Genomic DNA, 20,852 nt, shown 5'->3' with positions numbered 1-20,852 from the left:
TTAGGGAAAAAGCTGTTAAAGCTGAATTGGATACTTTGAGTTGTTTTTCCCAGCATGGGAAAAATATGCTTAGTTGCTCCATATCCTTTTTGATTAGTCTAATCCTCTAATCCTATATCCAAGATTCCTCTGCCAACTTGACCAACTTCTTGTGCCATCCAACGCACACTGACACCAAGCAACACAGCAGGGCTTTTCCTCTATGGTATGTGCTGAGCATAAAAAATGTACTACAGGAAGGTATTCTTTACACCAAAAACATTTAGGTTTTTATAAAGCTCTGGTTTCTCCAGCTGTAACGATTAGATGCCTGGATTTAATGTGCCTGTCCAGCACAAATCCATGCTCCCATTTGCAAGCACTGTGCTCTGCTAGACCACACTCCCTGAGCACTGCTGAGCTAACATCCACATCTAAGACAAAGTGTCCAGTTAGAGATGATATCGTTATGGCACAAATTAGGTTATAATTGGAATACACAGATAAGCTTTAGAGCACATAAATCCTTCCTCAGGTTTGAAACACAGGCTGCAGACTTCTAAGTTGATTAGAACTGAAACCTATTATGCTGAGTGTAATTATTCTTAGTTGGATTTAAATGAATCAGGCTAACTGGCAGGAAAAAGCAGTTGACGTCCATGCAAAGGGGGTAGAAGAAGGCTGAGAAAGCTGTCTCAAATAGGGTATCAGAAAAAAATAATTCTATTACGATAATTTAATAATAAAATAATTTTTGACATGATTTTTCAGTATCTATACATTTAGGTTCCAGGCTTATGCTCAGACACTAGAAATGTATATAATCAATGAATACATGTAACAATAGTTACTTGAAGAAATCCCAGTAGAGAAGACATCAATGAAAAAAGGAAATAGCCTTCATGAACAAGTGTTTATGATTATTGCTGTTTATAATTACAACTAGCAGTGAACAAAATAAAATACTAATAATAAATATTACTAATAAATACTAAATAAACAAAAGCTTGGGCCCAACACTATTAACTGTCACACTTGGTTATGTGTGGCCCACATGTTTATGTTGCCAGCAAATTCAGCCCGGAAGAATGGTCACACAAATCCCATTTAAACTAAACCACAAAAATTAGAAAAGAGGACAGCGAATTTCAGCCTGGTACTTGCAAGACAAAATTGAAGTAATTCAACTTTTACTTTAAATGTACATTGAGCAGATACTTGCACAACACACTGTCATTAATTATAATGTACATCTATTCTGTTCTTGCAGTGGCAGGAAAAGAACAGACCCACTCTTGTGCCATTTCTGATCACTGTAACAGTGCTCTTTTAACCACTTCTCTGCTACACAGAGTAGTGGACACATGGACTGTCTACACCACAGACTACTTACTTTGCAAATTAAATCTATAAAGCAACAGAGAAAAACACGGAATCAGAGTAGAGGCAAATCTGTATCCCAAACTTACTCACCAATTCTTCTGCAGAAGGTTCCCCAAACCAGCAGTATTTATATTGTAATATGAATAATTCAGATATTCTCTTCTTAAGGCTAAATAAGACTTTGTAAAAAAAGTATGAAAAAGCTCAGAAGAAGACAATTAAGACATCAGTGCTCTCACCTTTGCTTTTCGAAGGACATGGCCTCGACATGGAGAATTGTTTGATGAGGGAGGTCGCTTCAGAGCTGCTGCACTGTTCACAGGGATGGAGCACTCAGTATCACTGGTATCACAGCTGGAGATCGGAGAGTTTTCCAAAGTTCGGTGCTTGAAAATTGGAGACTAATAAAGAGTGAAAAGCCTATATTAAGTTTCCTCCAAGTAGTCACCAAGTAGTCACATGTGCAATATGTTCTACTTTAGATTCAGAACTGCAGAACTCTTTTTTAAAGAAACTATATTCATAATAATGATGAATAAATGAAAAGGAGATTAGAAGAAACAAAATAATGTGCATGCATGTTCTGGGATGAAAATTGAAGTTTCTTTTCTGTTAAACAACTATGGGTCTCTGATTAAACAATCATGGATAATCCAGGGTAACTGATGTATCCCTCTCTATCTTTCTGTGATGGCTGCTTCAGACACAGATCTATAGCACAAGCTGGGACTGCCAAGCTCCACCCTGAAGGTGTGAGATGCAGCCCTTGCAGAGTGTGACAGAACTGACAGGGGACCAGCACAAGCAGGTCTTCATCACTGCATGATGACTTTGTGCATTTAAATCTTCCTGGGCTGGAGCAATGTCTTGGTTCCTGCACTTATGCAACCACTGAGGACAAGGTGCTGGCTTTTTGCACATTATCCTAACATATCCTGCCTGTGATTCCTATGTCTACCTGCTTCCTGCTGCTGCAGGAAATACAAATAACACGGAAAGGCATTTAATTCTGCTCTCATTTCTTGGGCTTAATAAACCATTATACAAATCTCAGTTCCTACTCATTTTTTGCTGGAGCTGGGAAGGCTGAGCACTCCCAGCCATGGTACTGGGATTTGCATGTTCAATGGCTTTGCATACCTGTGGGCTTGATGTTCCTGATTTGGGCTCAATAGCCAAGCCCAGTGTGATGCCACCAGCCAAGGCTTTCTTAAGGCTCTCCTTCACCTCAGTCAGTTCCAGCTCCAGATTGACACGCTCAGCCTCCTTCTGCTTACACTCCTCTTCCAGCTTCTTTAACTTGTCCTCAAGAATCACTTGGGTCTTCCTGCCTGTCATTCACAGCAATTTTATTATTTCAATAATAATATGTTAAATTGACACTTAGAGAAATTATTATCTTTCTAAAAAGTAAGGAAACAAGTTTTCTACATATCAGTGACAAGAAAAAAAAATTAGGTACTTTACATAAAACACTTTTTTCATGTAAAAAGTTTAGTAGCGTAAATCAAATGCCTTCTATCAAGTGACATTCCTAGATATCTAGCCTGGTTTCAAATCAGTATTGTTTTCTTTATTTTTCTATATCATAAAAATATAATTAGCCAGTGACAAAAAAATTATTCCCATGTTCTGCTTACCTGAAGTTCTCACCAGTGTAATTCCTTAGGCATGGGTATACATAGACATGCATTTATAAAACAAGTACATACACTTACTCATATGTATTTTTATCTTATACATTTTGTATCTATACAGAAAGCAAATATAGATGTTACAGAGTATTGCTCAGCATCGGAACCTAACCTTGTTTAGGGTGACACGTCTTCAGCACAGAATACAAAGCTGTTTAGATAACTAAGCCTAATTCTCAGGTGAGACTTCAGCACAAAAAGCACCTCCTACCAGCATTGACTTCAATGGCAGCACGCAGATCTTTTCTTTCTTTCCGGAGCTGGGCCAGCCTGTTCCGGAGGGCTTCTTTTTTCTTCAGGAGCTCCTCCTCTTTGCTTTGTAATCTCTTTGCATCTGCCTCCACACGATTCTTGCCATATTTGTACTGCTCTGCATCTGCAAGTATCAGACTGTAGTTAATCAGGGTTTAAACTAACAGCACAACCCTGACTTAGTCCCTGAGATTAAACATGACACGAAGCATGTCATGGCTTGGGTGTTGCAACTGGATGATCTTCAAGGCTCCCTGCCAACCCAAACTATTCTATAATTCTATGGTTTGAGGAAAATGTTTGGCCTTCCTCTTCCACTGGCTCTTTCTCAAGGTCCATGATTTCTGCCAAGTTCTGCAGCACTGCTACAACAAATATATGGGATAGAGTATGGGATAGAGTATGTTCTTTATATTTACATGAGGAAAATGAGAAATACCAGTTACTTTATAGCACACTGGTTTTGAAAAATGGCCTTGCCTTTCTCTGTAGTTCAGAAGATGGAAAGGAGGCTCCTCTCTAGCTATGAACCCTTCGTTTCTAATTGGAAGGGTCAGAAGAAAAACCACCTGCTTGGCCTTTTGCCTGGCTTTCATTCCTACTTCAAGTGCACATCTTTTCTCACCTTACAAAAGAGAATACAAAGATGTTCACACTTCTTTGATACTTGGCAGCTTTCTTCTTCTTTTTTTAATTTCCCACACAAATGCTTTCATTTCATGGCTCACATACATTTGTGGTCTAATTCCTATCACAGCCCCCTCTATAGCTCTGCTCCAGTTGCAGACTCAAAGAAGATAGGTCAGCTAAGAGATCACTTTGTCTGTCACATGTCTGAAGGCACACTCTATGATATGAAATCATTCCTGATTACAACAAAGAGCTGTTGAGCCAGTTTTAGTCAGTTAGAAGCTATTTACTTTTGTCCTAAAGTCTAACACCAATTTCTCTTGTTGCCATTAAATCCATGGCTTCTTAAATAAGACTTCATTAGTAAGTCCACTTTTGAGCAACACAGTGTTCTTGCTTCTACAGCAGCTCCTCACCCTCCTTTTCCAACAGGAATATAGAATTCCTCTCTGCTCCAAATGAAGAATCATCATCCTTCTTTTTTCCCTGCTGTCCTCATGACTTTGCAGCAGCCACAGGTCCACATTTCATATTCATCATTCCCCCATATGACAGACACCCTTTTCTCGCGTGGTGTGGCTGGAGTCAAGTCACCAAGGTATCTCCTGTTCAGTCTTGGCATCTCCACCTCGGCCTCCAGCTCACAAAAACCACACTGGTTCTGCACCTTGCCTGCCAAGACAAGAGCTCTTTCGGGCACCCTCCTGTCCCCACTCCCCACGGGCAGCAGCGAGGACAGACACTTACTGGATGCAGTGCGCTTCACACAGGAAACCGCCTCAGATTTCTTCGGCTGGCTGTTTAAAGTTCTCGCTTTTCCGGTGATGCCATTAGTAGTCACAGGAGGCTTCTTGCCTTTAAACTGTTTGAAAACAAAAGTACAAATGGGCTCCAGCTATTCCCGTGCCACTGGCATTACTTTCACCCTTTCATCAAGGGCAGGGCTTGATAGAAAGCTGCTTGCTACATCAGAGAGCCTTAATAGAGCTCATTGATTGAGCTGGAGACGGCGCTTCCTCCAGAGATGCCTCTGGGAGCTGCCTGCTCAGCAGGAGCCGTGCCAGCAATCACAGGATAACAAGGGGAAAACTCCTTGTTTCTGGCGGCATCATGGTTTCCAAGGTGTTTAGAACCCTGGATTTTACAATATTAAGAAAACTATTGCAAGGCAGGAAAAAATGTACCTTTGAAAAAATTTTTACAGTAAAGACTCTTGAAACACAAGTTTTTCAGAGTTAATTTCACACAGTGAAACCTACAGGGTTTGCCACACAAAAATTCAACATGATTTCTTATTTACTATATGACCTTGCCATCCTTGTGGGTATTTTTTTTTAAACAATATGATTATTACATGTTTTTAAAATCCAGGAGTTAACACATCGTTTTTCCCTTATACAACTTCTAGATACTACTTGAAAGCTTTTCTTACTTAAAAAAACCCTCTCATAATGGCCAGACAGGCTCACAAGATTACCAGGAACAGAGCATCTCATGTTCAAGGGGTTTCCATTTAGAGGACTGAACCCTGGAAAGATAACCCTGTCCTGACTGCTCATAGTGTCTCCATAGAGGATGCTCCAGCCAAGCACAGGGCAAATGTGTGCCAGGCTCTGTTCTCCTGCTTCCAAAGGTTTGTGAGGACTGAACTGGGAGCGCACCGAGAAGCTTGCTGCTGCAGTAATTTATTGCTCACATCCACCTCCAATTCTGCAACTGCACTGAATTCCAATACTCCAATATGAAGTTTTTGTAAGGGTTAAATGAGTTAACACACAGTGTGATAGGTACCTTATACAAGGGAATAATTTATCTTAACTGTTCCATGTCAGATGAGATTGAAAACCACGCATCACTGTGATATATTCACACTGTGATACATTGGCTTAAGCCAATGACCACCTTTCAGAGACCAGCTAAGGGCTCTGAGAAGGTTCCTGGCATGGCTGCAAGCAAGGCTTGCTCTGTTTCCCTACTGGGCTGTGCCCATCTGCTACAATGCTGAGCTCACAGCACTTCGTCTGCTCTGTAGGTTCATGACTGAGGTACAAAAGCCTGCAGCCACCCTCAGAAAGCAGCACAGAAATAGCCTTATTTTTTTTATGGGAAGAAAATAACAGGCAGTAATATAAAGATGGCATATATGAACATATACAACATAATTTACTAAATATATAACATCAAGTTATGATATATATGCATATTCACAAAACATATAACCAAAGTATACATGATATATAGATTAGTACAATTCTAAAGAGCCAAATTTGCTGTTACAGTCAGGTCACAAATCACCTATCTTTTCTGGGTTTTTTCCTAACACATCTCTGCCTGAGGAGCCAAAAGGCAGCATGCATTCAGGTGAAGTGTGGAAGGTCACATTTATTTTTTTCTTATTATTCACCATCTGTAAATCATCAAGAACACGTTGGCAATACCTTTCCCAAGTACCACTACTTCCACATTGGGATTTATAACTTTGCAAACCTGCTTCATTTTCAGTGGGCTCACAACTAAACTCCAGGCACTTCAGTGCTAACACTAAGGTACTCTAAGAGTCCCTTCAGATAACAACCAGACAAACAGAACAAATAAAAAGCTTTGTTAAGTATTAAACAGTACAGTACCTGCGAGGCAGATCCCCTCCCCACAGCAGAGGTATTAGTGACAGACTGAGCAGAAGACAGATTGGATGAGACAGGGTACTTGTAATGGTTAGAGGAGGGTTTGTCAGTAGATAACCTATTGGGTTTCCTGTCAGCTGGCGGATAGCGCGCAAAGATTTTTGGAGACGGCAAGTTATCGTACAGGCCTGCGTTATCATAAAGCATTTCTTCTCCAATGTTCCTGCTACGAGAAGAAGGAAAGCCATCTTCTGGTTCCCACTGCAACACACACACCTGGGCAGTTAGTCAACAATGCACCATGCAGAACCTCCCAAGTGAAATTAAAACATTAGTGATGCTTTGGACTCCAGCAAGCCCTCAGTGCAGAGTGAGCATACACTTACTACTTTTTGGAAAGAGGGGGGAGGACACTGTGTGGAAAACAAGCACTGCATTCCATGGCTCACAGCCTCAGCCCTGAGTACAAGCAAACCTAACACCCTGACTGCACCTTCAGCTGGTAGCTGGAGCACCAAGGGCCAGAGGCAGACTGTGTTAGCAGGGGGATCCTCACAGTTTACACAGATGAATCCGTGGGATTACATCTGGTACATGAGTTGCTAAAAGTAATACAGCCTAGCAGTTATCAGGAGCCAAGTTTTTTCTAGCTTGTTTTTTCAATTTGTTCAGGATACATGTCTTTCCCATGAATATCAGTTGCTGGTATGCTAGCACATTTTATTTGATGGAGATTTCTTATTCTGAGCTAGAATTAAAATAGCTCTTTTTTTTTTTAATTTTTAGAAAAATGGAAAGCTCAACAATAGTACTCCAGTGGTTCATCTGACTAACCTTAAAAGAAACCAACCTGACTGCTAAATATCTTTCCTTAACCCATCCTGGTCATGGCAGTACATACTCAAACAAAGGCATGAGCACATACAAGAACTACACAAAGACTGCTCTTCACACAAGTAATCATGCACTGTTCCCAAGAGGAGATTTCTAATACCTTTTGGACATTACAGACGTATTTGCATGGACTGAATGTCCAGTCCATTTCACACTTTGAAACTATTAATTTCTCTTGAGTTCACCCTTAGTGGGGTCTTTACACAATAGCCCAAATTAAGAGCTGACATAGGCTGTAGCTCCCCTGTAAACCTTCCTGAGGACCCCCTATTGCTTTTGGTTAGCATCCACTAGATGTTAAATCCTATTACACATCTGCCTATGATCAGCTCTCAATTTATGAAAATGGAAGTGACCACTGTGGTTCTCCTCTGGGACAAGCAGCACCTGCAATCCTCAGGAACACAGCCACAGGGACTGAGAAGTGTTTGGATTTTGGTGTTTTTTCAACGGACATCAAAAAGTGCCTGGTGTAACTGAGTCTTTAATTTTGCCCTTTCCAGTGTGATCCAAAAAAATACCTTCTCAAGTGAGTATTATATTCAAGGACTTGGCAACAAATCATCAACAGGCAACTGCTTTTTAAATGCACATTGGCTCACATGCAGGTTAATGTAAACAATATGTCCCATGCCCTTATATTCTATAGGTGTGAGAGGAGTTTGCAACCACCAATCAAAAAAATATGAGTTCATCTGGAAACTGCCCAGTGAGGATCTTTACATAATACAATTTTCAGACGTCCACGCATTCAACACATGCAAGCCATTTGTTCAGTGCAAATTCAGCTCTCACCGATCCGTTGATGCAGGGAACATCATCGTAATGAAGTGCCATTCCACTCGGACAGGCGTAGCCGTTGGCAGCGCTGCCCCGGTACGGATTTGTAGATATAACCCGCCTGTTCATGAAACTGAAAAACGCGAGGTAAAAAGAATAAAAACCAGCACTTAAACCTAAGCCTTAATGATGAAACAGCAGTATATTCCTGTGCCTGATTATGGAGCCTGGAAGCACAGAGCTTCTCACTTTCTGCAGGGCAGTTTTTCTTTCTTTGCTACTCACACATTGCTGCTACAGCCAGCAACACAACATATGTTCCTGTTCTCCATTCTTACAGGGGGGATATGATTGTGTGAGGGCCAGCAGGGCAACAGCTGTAATTGCTCAGTTCCAATAGGAACCTGCTGGTCTCTGTTACACACCAGCCTGACAGGGTCCCAAAAACGTTCCCTTGTTGTCTGCACGGGGGACAGGCAGGTGTTTCTGTGTGAATGCATGCTCAAGGGGCTGCAAACTTAGGAAATGAGAGAACCAATAATAAAATCCAGCAAAAATTTTTTAAAAACCCACATAATTTCAGTGAAATCAAAGTTAACAAATCTATAAAACTTTCCTGAATAATTACTTCCTCAAAACCTGGGAATTCTTCTTTTCTGTATCAGGGCTTTTGGCTGGCTATGGCACTATGCTTCCCAACTCTCTGTGGGTAATTGTACATGCAAATACTCTATATACTCATTCTCGCTCTGTTACACATGGAGGACCTGAGCCCTCTGGAAACTTCAAAAGGGATATACATATATATAATATATTTTAATTTCTTCCCCCTTATCCTGTTCCAATCAACACTGTTGCTTAACAATGACCCCAAGGGTGAGTCTTCCTTTGTAGCAACTGCTGGAATTGAATAAGGTATAGAGTGAGATCCAAAATAATTCCATTCCTACAGTTTCAGGTGTACATAGATGGGAAAACAATGTTTTCCATCCCAAACAATGGAACTATTCAGAGTCTGTGCTGACATTCATAAAATATGATAAAGCACTGCTAAAGCAGAGAGGGTCTTCTGTAGTGCTGGCAGGAGCTCAGGAATGCTGTGGTTTCAACAGTTGCTTTCTTTTGGCTTTGGAATAACACGGAGTCCATTGAGTTTCTCATTCAGAGGGGCTCACCTGAGCCACGGGAAACCTGGGCTCACAGGAGGGATGAACCTGCCCAGCTCATTGTGAGCCCTTCAGGGCAGTGTGGGGATGGAAAAAACATTAGGCAGAAGCTTTTCTTACTTCAAGTAAACTAACAGCAAAAAGCCCAGGAAAATGCCATGATAAAAATGTTTTTACCTTTATCTTAACTTGTCAGACATTACTAGAGGGCTGCATTTATTTCTGTTCTTGAAGAAGAGCATTACACAAATATTTCTGGTTGGTCTGAAGAACTGAGTTTGGAGTTGCTGCTCTATTTCTTTTTAGTTAAGAGGCTCTAATTACAGCAATATACAATAACCATGTCTGAAAACTGGGATATTCATTAGTGGAATCTGATGCACCTGTAGTAACTATTTCCACCACCAAAGGAAGGCAGGATTTATCTCAGTGGTTGCAAACAATTCATAGTCATTATTTCAATAATCCTCATTAATCATGTTTGCAGGTGCATCCATGCAAGTTAATTGTATTCAGAAACTGCTGGAAGGAAAATGGAGAAACTTGCCTGGAAGCACTTTTTCCTTAAAAATTATTTTAATCATAATCATACCTACTGATTTAGGTGAAGGAAATTGATGGGACTGTTAATGAGGAGCTGATAGTTTTGCAAAGCATCAGTCTTAATAAGTGAATAACCAATAATCTAAAGTGACTGAGCAATAAACTAAGCTTTAATCATAACTGCAAATGATTTGGAATACTGATATTCATTCTATAAAGCGCAAATGTAGTAGTTCATTAACACTTAAGTACCATTGTAATTTCTCCTCATTTTCTAGCAGTAGCTGAAGATCAGCAGACAGCTCCTCTATTGCTTATCAGCAAGCCCTCACAGGCTCTTAAAGACACCCAATGAATTTTAATTAATTCTTAACAGGGAAATTCTGCTATTTTGCAAGTTGCTTGACATTGCTATCTAACACGTGGTCTAGTTGCATATGTTTTTTCACTTGGCTCCAATTAGTACCACATTTATGCAGAAAAGGAAAGCCATGCAGAATTCAGGGGGAAAAGGTTACCATTCCATTTCTCTTAAACGTGGCTATTGCTAGATGCTGACTGAAGCAAAAATACATGTCAACACAGGATAAACTTTTTTAGCCCTATTAACTTCTAAACAAATATTAATTTTAAGTCTGAATGCTAAGCGCATTTTAATTCTATCAAAATTATTTGGTTTTCACAAAACTGGGCTTGTGTTAACACTGAGTCACTTTGATTTCCATCAGAAGCCATTCAAACTGGACTTTGATTGAAGCTGGGCATTTTGCCTTGCTATCTTCTCTTGGAAGCTTGCTAATGGCAATAGGATCTTCTTTTGGAAAACTCCAAAACTTTTTTCTTTATTTTTTTCCTCCTTCATTTTCTATCTGTTTAAAGTCATGATGGGCAGATGGAGTGTGATTCTCTAATCTATTAAGCCACACAAATTCCAAATTAGTCTAGGGAGTGTCATCTTCCAGCAGGATGAGGGATGATGCCTTTGCCAGCTGTCTTCTCAGGCCACCCACTCCCTGACCACAGGGAACAACTGCAGCAGGGCATCCCCCTGTCCCAACTGTTTCTTCACTCCTGTTTATAAAAACCTCAACCAGCCAAGAAAAAATGATTTTTTTTCCCCACCAAGGACTGCTTTAGTGCCTCAAATGATTTGAACATGTAAATCACTGTATCTGCTAAGTATGCATTTCTCCTTTTAGCAAAGGATCAGTAATGGGAAATTCACTCTATTGATCTGCAATTTAAACAGTTTCCATGCTGCACCCTATAGGCGCTTTCTCAATTTCCACCTCTAATATTAAATCCCAGAAATTAATTGAACTGGGCTGGGTTTGATAAAGTTTTTAATTAATCAGAAAGTACCTGAGAAGAAAACACTGATTATGTGACTGTCCAAGATGTAAATTTGCTATACACTGTGAGTGTGCAGCATGTAATGATCAATAATATGCTGTATATTTCCCTCTATGTACAGTAAATATAGCCAATAAATGTCAATTACGATTTCAGAATATTTCTTTTCTTCTAGGAATAGCCCTAAGACTTTAGGTAAAATAGAAGATTAAAATATAGCATTTGATAAGGGGACTTACTGAAAATAATCAGTAAAGATTTGAGTAAAGTTGCATAGTGCCTTGCATCTTTTAAAGAACTTAGCCGGATTCCAACACAATAATCATAAACACATCTAACATGCTGCAATGCTGAAACACTTCAGGAGTTCAGTGTCTGGCAAAGGGGGAGGTGGATTTTGATAAGCAGTGCTGGCAGTGGAGCTAACACACGGCTGTACATTCCCAGAGCACTGGAGCAGGCGTGCAGAAAGCTCTCACCAGAAGGTCTGCTTCGCAGCCTGGATGACGCTCGCCGTCATTTCCACGTCGATGTAGTCGTAGTGCAGAGCTCCAGGGTCTGTTGAAGACCCCGTTTCTGCCAGCAAAATTCCAATCCATCTGCCCATGTCTTCTGAGGAGGAGGCCTGTGAGGAGAGGGCAAGAACGTAGGTCAGGTCTTTGCTCTGCCACTGGGCTGAGCGTTATTGCAAAATGCGCATTCTTCTTGGTTGACAAATTGCTACCACATGGTATGAGAGGCTCTGGTTTCATTCTGCTGAACTCTTAAAAACCCCAGGATTTCACATTAAATCTGCTTTGCTAGAAAGAGGGCACTTTAACTAAGCTATGTGCTCATCAGCTATGATGTAACACAAAGTGGGCAATCCACTAAAAAGACTAAAAAATAATCATTTAAGGCCACTGGATTTAGATTCAAGTAATGCTTATTTTAGACTTCAGAATATTGAAAGCTTTAACATAATTATTTTCTTATGTTAGGCTGGAGGATTTTTGGATTGCATGACTCCTGAGAAGAAAGTGTTACTGTTAAACAGAAACAAGAGGGAAGAGGGAACAAAATAGTAAAGAGATTTTAACATTACTTTTAGAAAAATTTTACTACATTTGTCTAAATGATGGCATTCATCCTCCTGATAATAAGTTAAAGCATTAATACTATTAAAATAATTGAAGTTTTTTTCAATTTTCTTCAATATTTTGCTTCAAGTCACCAATTCAGAAGTTAAACAGTAGCAAAACAAATATTGGATTGAAGTAGTGGGAAGAAGGCAACAATCTGTCATTAACAAATAGAGTGTTTTCTAAATTTCTTATTTTTATGTATTTTATTGCTGTTCACAGTTCCTTGAGCTGTCCTCCAGATTTTCAAGTTCTCTGAACTGCTGTCATATAACAGGCCTGGTTGCAAGGAGAGCAGACTTGACGTGTAGTCAGAAACCCAAAGCAGTCCAAGTGCCTGTCCTGCCACTGAAAGTAGGTTGCCTCCTGCTCATAATGCTTGGCTTTAAGTGTCTTCTCATTTCAGGTTTTACAAGATGATGAATAAAGCCCCTATAGAAAGCCTGACCCACCTAACACAGACAAAGGTGTGTGCACGTGAGGAGAGTCAAGAGACACACCAGGCTGCTGGCACGCTGCATTTTCTGAAATGCATAATTAATGTATTAATACAGACAGAGACTGAGAAAAAGGAGTTCCCATAAACAGCAGACAAATGAAAGTGAGGAGTTTTAGAGCTCTCATCAACAGTGATCCATTATTTAATTATTGCTAAGTTATTTACCCAAAGTAATTATATCTGTGATACAAAAGTGTGCCTAGAGAAGGAGCAGGGATATTCTAGTACGAGGCCAAGGGGAGGTCAGTGCAGAGAGAAGTATTTTACTGAGAAGATTTCTAAACTACATTTAATCTCAGCTCTTTCTTTGTCTACAACATTTACTACTTCTTTCCTCCTTCCAATATTTATTGTTCAGCTCTGCAATAATATTATTCCAAGGGGTTTTTTTTTGAATGGACAGACACAGGTTGTATGGAAGTGCTTCTCTAATCCACCTTGTGGGAGCTGCTAAAAGCCACAGCCATTGTACCTCGAGCACAGCGACCTCCTGCCCGTTCCGGAGCAGGCGGAAGGTCAGGGGATGCTTCGAATCCAGCCCCAGGATGACTTCACAGCCACGGAGTGGGATAGAAACAATGTGTGTCTTCAGATCTGTCCTGTCCTTGTGGAAAATGAGTTTATTGTCCTTCACTCTGCACCAGCGCTCACGCCAGCGGTTATTAGAGAGCACGTTGAGATATCCTGCAATAAAATGAAATGTGAGATGCTTTACTCTTCACTTTTTCTGAAAAGGAAGTAAAAAAGAAACTCACTTCTCAATGTAATGCTAGCCTTTAAATAACTTGTTCCTCTTCTAATAGAAAGTCCAGATGGATTTTAGGAAGACAAGTAAATGACCCTGCCCCACTTCTTTTAATGAAAACTTTCACTGTGCCAATAACCAAGAAAAAGCATATAAACATGGGATGCAGCTCATGTGCAAATGGCTGTTCTGTGTCAGTCCCTGCAGCAGCTGCACATGTAGGAGCACACAGGCCCCAGGACTTCAGTAAGAATGGGAGAGGGACACTGATGAAAACAGTTCCACACACAGCCCATGTGCTCACTCTGCCTCTCTGTGGGCAATGACTTTGGTAACTGTGGCTGACCAGCTTTTTCTGGGAAAATCACAGCTCACATTGTGTATGTATGTATTGAGCTACCTTGTGTAACATCTAAAAGCACTGTTTAAATGACCTAGGAAGTGTTGATGCTCTCTGTTCTAATTACATTTAGAAAGAAGAATGCACATCTGGTTTGCAGCACTTGCAAACCAGAACTTAAAAGATTGTTAACTTTGCAAATATAAATAAAATTCATACTGATTTAAAATTCAGGAAGTAATTAAGATACCGTATCCTTACATATTAAAATGTCATTAAAAATGTTCTTTTAAAACCACCCACTTTTCTTACCATGCTCCGTATCAATACAGTGTCTAGGCATATAATATCATTAAACAGGCAGAGTTTTGTGGTTTTCCTTCTCTATGCCATAGCAACAATCATTCCAGACTCAAATATTACATTCAAAGCAATGCCTTTTTTTCCTGCCTTAGTACAGTTTGGAAATAGAAGGAAAAAAAAAAAAAAAAACCAAACCAAAACCTTTTACTTTTGCTTCCACATTACAAATGGTACATGAATTCAGCATGTTGCTGCTTCCAAACAGGCTATGAGGAGGGAAATAAATGGTATCTTGCAAAAGCCAGAAGTGAGGTTAAAAAGTTGTCTTCTGTCTCAGACATGATTTTCATTTAATGCTGTTGGAGAGCTCTCTCTTTGGTTTTCATTAAAACTATGACTTATTATTCATTTTTCTAGGTTTTCCTTCCAACACTATGGTTCCAGTGTCAAAGTGTGATCCAACAGGATATAGCAGATCAGAATTGTGCACATCTTGGAAGGTGCTATAAAAAATGAGGATGTGCTTAATCCTCTGGTTTTGGCTCCTTGTGATAATCACACTCTTCAGCTCTCCTCCCTCCTCCTGTAACAAACCCCTGTATGACTGTGCATTGCATTACAATCCCCAGAAATGAAAAAAGCCTTCCTGTACAAGCCAGATACTTGTTTTGGAGTGAGAGTTCTTTTTTTCAGACAGTTTTTCCCCTCTGCTCCCAGTGCACCTCTCAGAAAAGCTCTTGCAAAACTTCCTGCTACAGAGTTGAACTACACAGGATCCCACTTTTCCCCTCCACATCTCTGCTTAAACCTTCACAAGCTGACATGAGCAAAATGCCTCCAGTGTGCTCCCCTTTGGGGCACTTCAGCTTAGTGCAGGCAGTCCAGGAGCAGTGATGCTGTAGGCAAGAGCTTTGACATGACTGCAACGGCAGGTGCGTTTTAGTTTCTACGCTAGCTGGGTGACACCTGCAGCCCTGCCGGGATTTTCCCTTTCTTCATGGGAGGTAGAGCCTTCTAAAGTGTAAAAACCTTCAACTATGGAGCAGCCTCCCAGAGGGCACTGAACTGAGCCAAACTGCTGGTGGTGAGAAACTCCTTCTAGCCAAGACTTCCTGCAATGACCAAAGCCTAGACATTTATATATTTTCCTTTAAAATCTGCAAGTGGTGTTGAGTAGAGCCAAATGCAGGCACATAGTAAGGGCTGAATCTGTATTTATGTCCATATCCAAACTAATGATAGAAATATGAGGAATTAGATTGTACAACAGTGGTTAACTTCTCACATAATGCAGAATAATCAAGAGTATGAGAGCCCGGAAGTTTGAGCCCTTATGGAGGCCAGATGCTTTGGACAATGCATCTGGCTGGACACAGCTTTTCCCAGCTGTTCTTTTGGTCAATAAATCACATCTGTACTTAGCTGATGTATAGACACATATACACACACTTAGTTAATCAAAGTTTGCTTATGTGAATGATGCCCAAAGTGTGGCTTGAAAGCCACCTGTAATCCATGAATTCTCTCTGGTGGTCCATGGACCTGCTTCCATCACCTTGGGCAGGCATCTAACACACTTCATGCCCCAGTGACTTCTGTCAACTGCTCCCTAATCACACACTTCTGGGTCTCCCTAAACTTTTCTAGTCAATTAAAGGGTAAAATCCATACTCAGAATCTGGTGCAACTGCTTCAAAGCTTTCCAAGGAAATTTGTCTTTTGAAGGGATTGGGTGAACGGTGAGTTCAATCTTATTCATGTGTAAGTGTTACCTAATACTGGAGCACCAAAAGATAAACTGGAGAATGTAAGTACATTGCACTGTTTTAAAATAGCAGAGCTGTGAGGACATCAGGTAAGTGCATTGCACAATGTTTTAAACTGCGAGCAAATCTTAACAGATACGATACAAACACAAGTATTTTCTGCATGCCTTTTTATACACTTCCTTGTGCATTACAGCTGTCATAGGGAATGGCCAAAATTAAGAGTTAAAACAGCTTACTAGAAATTTGTTACTTCATTTTGTCCAATATGTACCACTTTGTGAACCCATAATTAAATGCAAATCATTTTGGTTGAGGCCAGTTGACTGCTGTCTGCTATTCCATAAAACCTTAACCACAATATACTATGAAAGACCTGATCACTTTCCAAGAACCTTCTTCTACTTTGTAGCCTCAATCTGTTTCATAGTTCAGCCTATATTCATTTTATAACCATCTGTTTGAGAACAGCACTTGTTTCTTTATGCTTCTTGTTCACATTTCTCTTCTTTTTCTCACTTCTGCAAAGAGCAGTGATATCTGAGCCTGTGTTATTCTTTTAATTAAAAAGTCAAATTATTTTAGTCTCTTTGCAAATGACAAACTCTTGATTACTCCTCTTGCAGTCTGGGTGCATCCTTCCAATGCTGGGGAAGAATTACTGCAGTAAAAGCAATTTTAGAAAAATTCCTAGGCTAGAATGCTATAAAATTTTAACAGCAACGTGCATTTAAGACTCAAGAAGAAAAACCACTTACCACATGTTGGAACATCTTCTTCAGCTGATGAGGTCTGTTCATCTGTTGATGGCTTTTTCTTTCCTAAACCAATGATCTTTGTTATTTTTTTCCCTGTTACTTTAGTCACAGTGCCCTTGGCTTCCGTTTTCGAACTTTTTTTCCTCTTCACTATTAAGAAAGCAGAAGTGTGTATTTAGTAGTGTGCGTACACCAACCAATAGAGAGAACCTAAATAAAAAAAGAAGTTCAGACAAAAATATCCGATGCAAGACACAAGGAAGAGCAAAGACAAACAATTGTACAAAATTTACAGATTTCAATGAGACAAATACAATATTCCCTAATAACCTCTGTGTTCTTATAAAAATCATGGCATCATGGATAATACAAACAAAAATCAATTTTGCAACTTTATTTAATCTAATCAAGCTTGAAGTCTCTTTCCACAGCAGTCATCATCTAATTTAGGAGTATGAGTAAAGTACCTATATATAAATTTAGCTCATATACACAGAACAAAAATCCAGTCAGACACTTCTTCAGTGTTTTCTTCAGTGTTCCTAAACGTTTTTCTCAAAATACTTCAATAATTAAGTAGACAAAAAAGACAGAATATGCTTGCTTAGCAAAATTACTTCTGTGCACAATTAGGTTAAGAAGGTTAAGACATCTTATCACAATGGACATTTTAGAAAGACAAGACTTATGAATTAACTACTAAGAAATTAGTGGGATCAGTATGAATATTCAATAAGTTGGCCATTTTTGTGACCATTGGAAAGAAAAAGCTCTGCTGAAAAGAGGTATTTTGTTAACACCCAGTCTATGCTTCCACTAACTTCATTTGATACTAGGAATATTACCACTCTGAGAACTGAAGCAGGTTCAGCTGCTGAATGCAATATGGCAAGGACTATGGATATGGTGTTTAGAAGTGCCTACCTGATTAAAACCCTAATACTTTTTTTTTTTTTTTAAGAACAGTTTCTAAGAATAAACAGATTTAGAAAAAAACAAGCTTTTATTTGCAAAAACAGAACAAACAAATGTCAAAAACTGCATTCAGTGGCCTAAACTGTTGCCTGAACTAGCAGCAGAGCAGAAGTCTGCTAACTGACAGGGCATCAAAAATTCCATCAACTTGCCCTGATATGTGATTTAATGAACAATTAATTTAAAATAGTTACTAACTGAGCTGCTCTCTCTTTATCCCCAACATAACAATTCCTTTTGCAAAAGGGAACACTTAGTGGTTATAGACTTGCACAAACTGAGGGAAAAATTGGACAAAATGTTCACATGAGAAATGACTGTGTGAACTGATGAGCTGGGAAGAAGAATGCACAGCAAATAGAGAAGCAGCTTGGGACTCACCATGGGATAATTTATCATTTAGTTTAATTGTTAGCAATCATGGACCATTATTTAGAAATTTTATCTGTAGCCAAGACTATACAAATCTGCCAGTGCTGAGTGGGAAAGGCAGCCCTGGAAGTGCTGCCCCCAGCCATCTCCAACACATCCAGGTCTAATTATCTTTTTCAAGGGAAGGGTACTCACAACGTGCACTGTGCTCTCTAAACATGTAGCAGGCTCCCTTGTTGGAGGGAGGAAGGCCACCCATCCAACCAGGTGATGAGCCCCTGCCTGGGGCACAGCCCCTGCCCTCAGACAGGTTTCCATCAGACAGGTTTCCATCCCACACAGCAGCAGCCAAAGGCTGACTGTGGCTATTGAGAGGCAGACAAAAAGCACTGAAAAAAGCCAGAGACAGAAAAGCTCATTTCTCTGAGACAGAAGCCAAAAGGAATCATTCTCACAATCATGAACAGACAGTGGAATAAGCCCACTGTAGTGTTTGTTTTTCTGTCCTGTCTTCCCTTTAAATTGCTGGGTTTTTTCCCTGCTGAACTTAGACACAGCAGAATAAGGCTTTCATGACTTAATCTTTTTGAGTCTAAAGAATACACTAATTGCCCAATTGCCAGCGATTTTTTTCACAAAAGCCTTTTATTCTCATTTCCTTCCCCACAGCAAAGCAAGCAGCTGGTTTAGAGCAGAGCAGAGGCTGGTGGTTGGTGCCAGCTGGAGAAGATCATTCGCTGAAGCCTCCCTTCCCATGTAGTCCATTAAACACTTCCTATCCATTTCAAAAACACATAGCACAACTTTATCAAGGACACCTCAGTCTTCTTGCAGTCATTAATGCCCATAATTTCTCCTATGCATTGGAAGTCAATTTTCAAAAGCCACTGGTATTTTCAATGACCCTAAGCTGGGCTGCTTTTCCAGCTGCATCATCACACCTTCTGCAGGGTACCTGAGCCACCAGGTATTTCTGGACACCGTGGACAACACAGATTTTGGGTCACAGATGATTCTCCACAGGTTTCAGAGTTTTATGAAAGCTTAATAGAAGATTTTTTAAATGTGAAAAAAAAAAAAAGTAAAAATGTACCATGACTTTCAGAAAACCACAAACCATGACACTGTCCCATACTGTTCAGAGATCTGAATGGCCAGGAAATGCTGGAAAATGACCCAGAGAAGAGATAAGAGACAAGATCAAAAGGTGAGACAGTGCTGGCACCAAGGCCAGTATTGACACTGTGCTCTCTGCAGCTCATGTTACCCTTCACTTAACAGCAGCAGGAAAATGTTTCATCTAACAGCAAGTTAAGGAAGCCACAGAATTTCTTCTGCTTTGCAGAGGAGGGAAGGGGATGGGGAAGAGATCATAAGGGTTGAGTGCCTTAGAAATAACTTGGCCAGAACTCCCTCTGGATTTGGGATTTGCCTTTGTTAGATATAAGGACTGCAGAAAACACACGGCTCCAAAGTAGCATATGCAAAATTATACACTTATGTACTCAAAAACTCACACAAATTGCGCCACTATATGTATTTTTAATATAAATAATCATATGTAACATGACAGTTTATATATGAAGGTGTCTGTGCACACAGACACATATATATTTTATATATATATAAATATGCATGGTTTTCTCCTTCTAGTATTTAATGACAGCTTTTTTGCTTAGAAGCTTTACACCACTATATTGTGTAAAGCTTCTAAGCAAAAAATATTTATATTGTCACTATACAGTTACTAAAAAACCTGTTATTTGCCTCTAGTGGCCGCCCAGGGTCTGAAAACCTGTACTTTTGAACACAGAATAGGCCAAATCCAAACTTCTATATTCTGTTTCCTAATACTAATTATATTGATTTTACCTGCACAATAACATCAAATGTTGCTGCCAGAATTGAAGGAATCCTTCTTGACATAGCTCAGCTCTCAAGTTAAACTGAATCCTAATAAAACCATTCCAAAACTTTACATTTTTGGAAAGATAAAAGCAAGGTATTTCCCTTTTTCTCAGCACACATTACTTACACCAGACATACCTTGTTCTTTACCATTGCACACAGCAGTGATGCCATTTTCCACAGCACCTTCCCCATCTGAGCTTGGCCTCTCAAACGACAGCTTCTGCAGGGGCAAAGAGATCAGCTGACATACAATGTTTGCACCTTCATAAAATCAAATGTCATGAGTCCCTTCAAAAATAGATTTACTATGAAATAAAACACACTTTCAAGCTCTCATCCACTTGGAAGAAAATTAGGAGATAGTAAAAATGTCAGTTTTAGAGGCTTTAGAAAATCACAGAAACAATAAAATAGTACATCTTTGAAAGTGTATTAAAAATCAGTGAAATATTCCTAATTCACCATATATTTTAATGTATTTATAGACTCTAAATGTTGCAATAAAAAATTACATGTACCAGATATGAGTAGGGTAAAAGGCCATATCTTTAAAAATGCTCCATACATGCATTTGCAATTACAACTCATCAGAAAATAGTGTATTCCTACAAGGTCCTCCAGTACTTTCAATATGTGCAAAAAAGGCTTTTGAAATAATTTTTTAGCACTGATTATTCTGTAATTGTTACGCATGAGGTCTGGGTTCAAGTAGATCGAGCTTATGACAGCACAGTTTTGATGACCACATTACTCAGAAGTGGTGA

General features: G+C 39.7%; 1 protein-coding gene across 2 annotated transcripts in view; it reads right to left on the bottom strand.

Annotated features, from left to right (window-relative positions):
• AFAP1 (actin filament associated protein 1) overlaps positions 1-20,852 on the bottom strand; it is a 111,060-nt gene that overhangs the window by 6,262 nt on the left and 83,946 nt on the right. For both annotated transcript variants that reach the window (XM_041458432.1, XM_041458423.1), the window contains exons 8-16: positions 20,224-20,308; positions 16,831-16,980; positions 13,391-13,602; positions 11,778-11,923; positions 8,252-8,369; positions 4,686-4,800; positions 3,268-3,432; positions 2,503-2,693; positions 1,602-1,763 (exon numbers count right to left, since the gene is read on the bottom strand). In XM_041458432.1, the coding sequence (XP_041314366.1) occupies positions 1,602-1,763; positions 2,503-2,693; positions 3,268-3,432; positions 4,686-4,800; positions 8,252-8,369; positions 11,778-11,923; positions 13,391-13,602; positions 16,831-16,980; positions 20,224-20,308 (1,344 nt within the window). The remainder of the gene's footprint in view (positions 1-1,601; positions 1,764-2,502; positions 2,694-3,267; positions 3,433-4,685; positions 4,801-8,251; positions 8,370-11,777; positions 11,924-13,390; positions 13,603-16,830; positions 16,981-20,223; positions 20,309-20,852) is intronic.

Source organism: Pyrgilauda ruficollis, unplaced genomic scaffold (genome assembly GCF_017590135.1).
Source record: "Pyrgilauda ruficollis isolate IOZ18807 unplaced genomic scaffold, ASM1759013v1 scaffold1, whole genome shotgun sequence".
In the NCBI taxonomy this organism is placed as follows: Eukaryota; Metazoa; Chordata; class Aves; order Passeriformes; family Passeridae; genus Pyrgilauda; species Pyrgilauda ruficollis.
The sequence above is the reverse complement of the archived record's forward strand: the minus strand, read 5'-3'. Positions and strand labels throughout refer to the sequence as shown.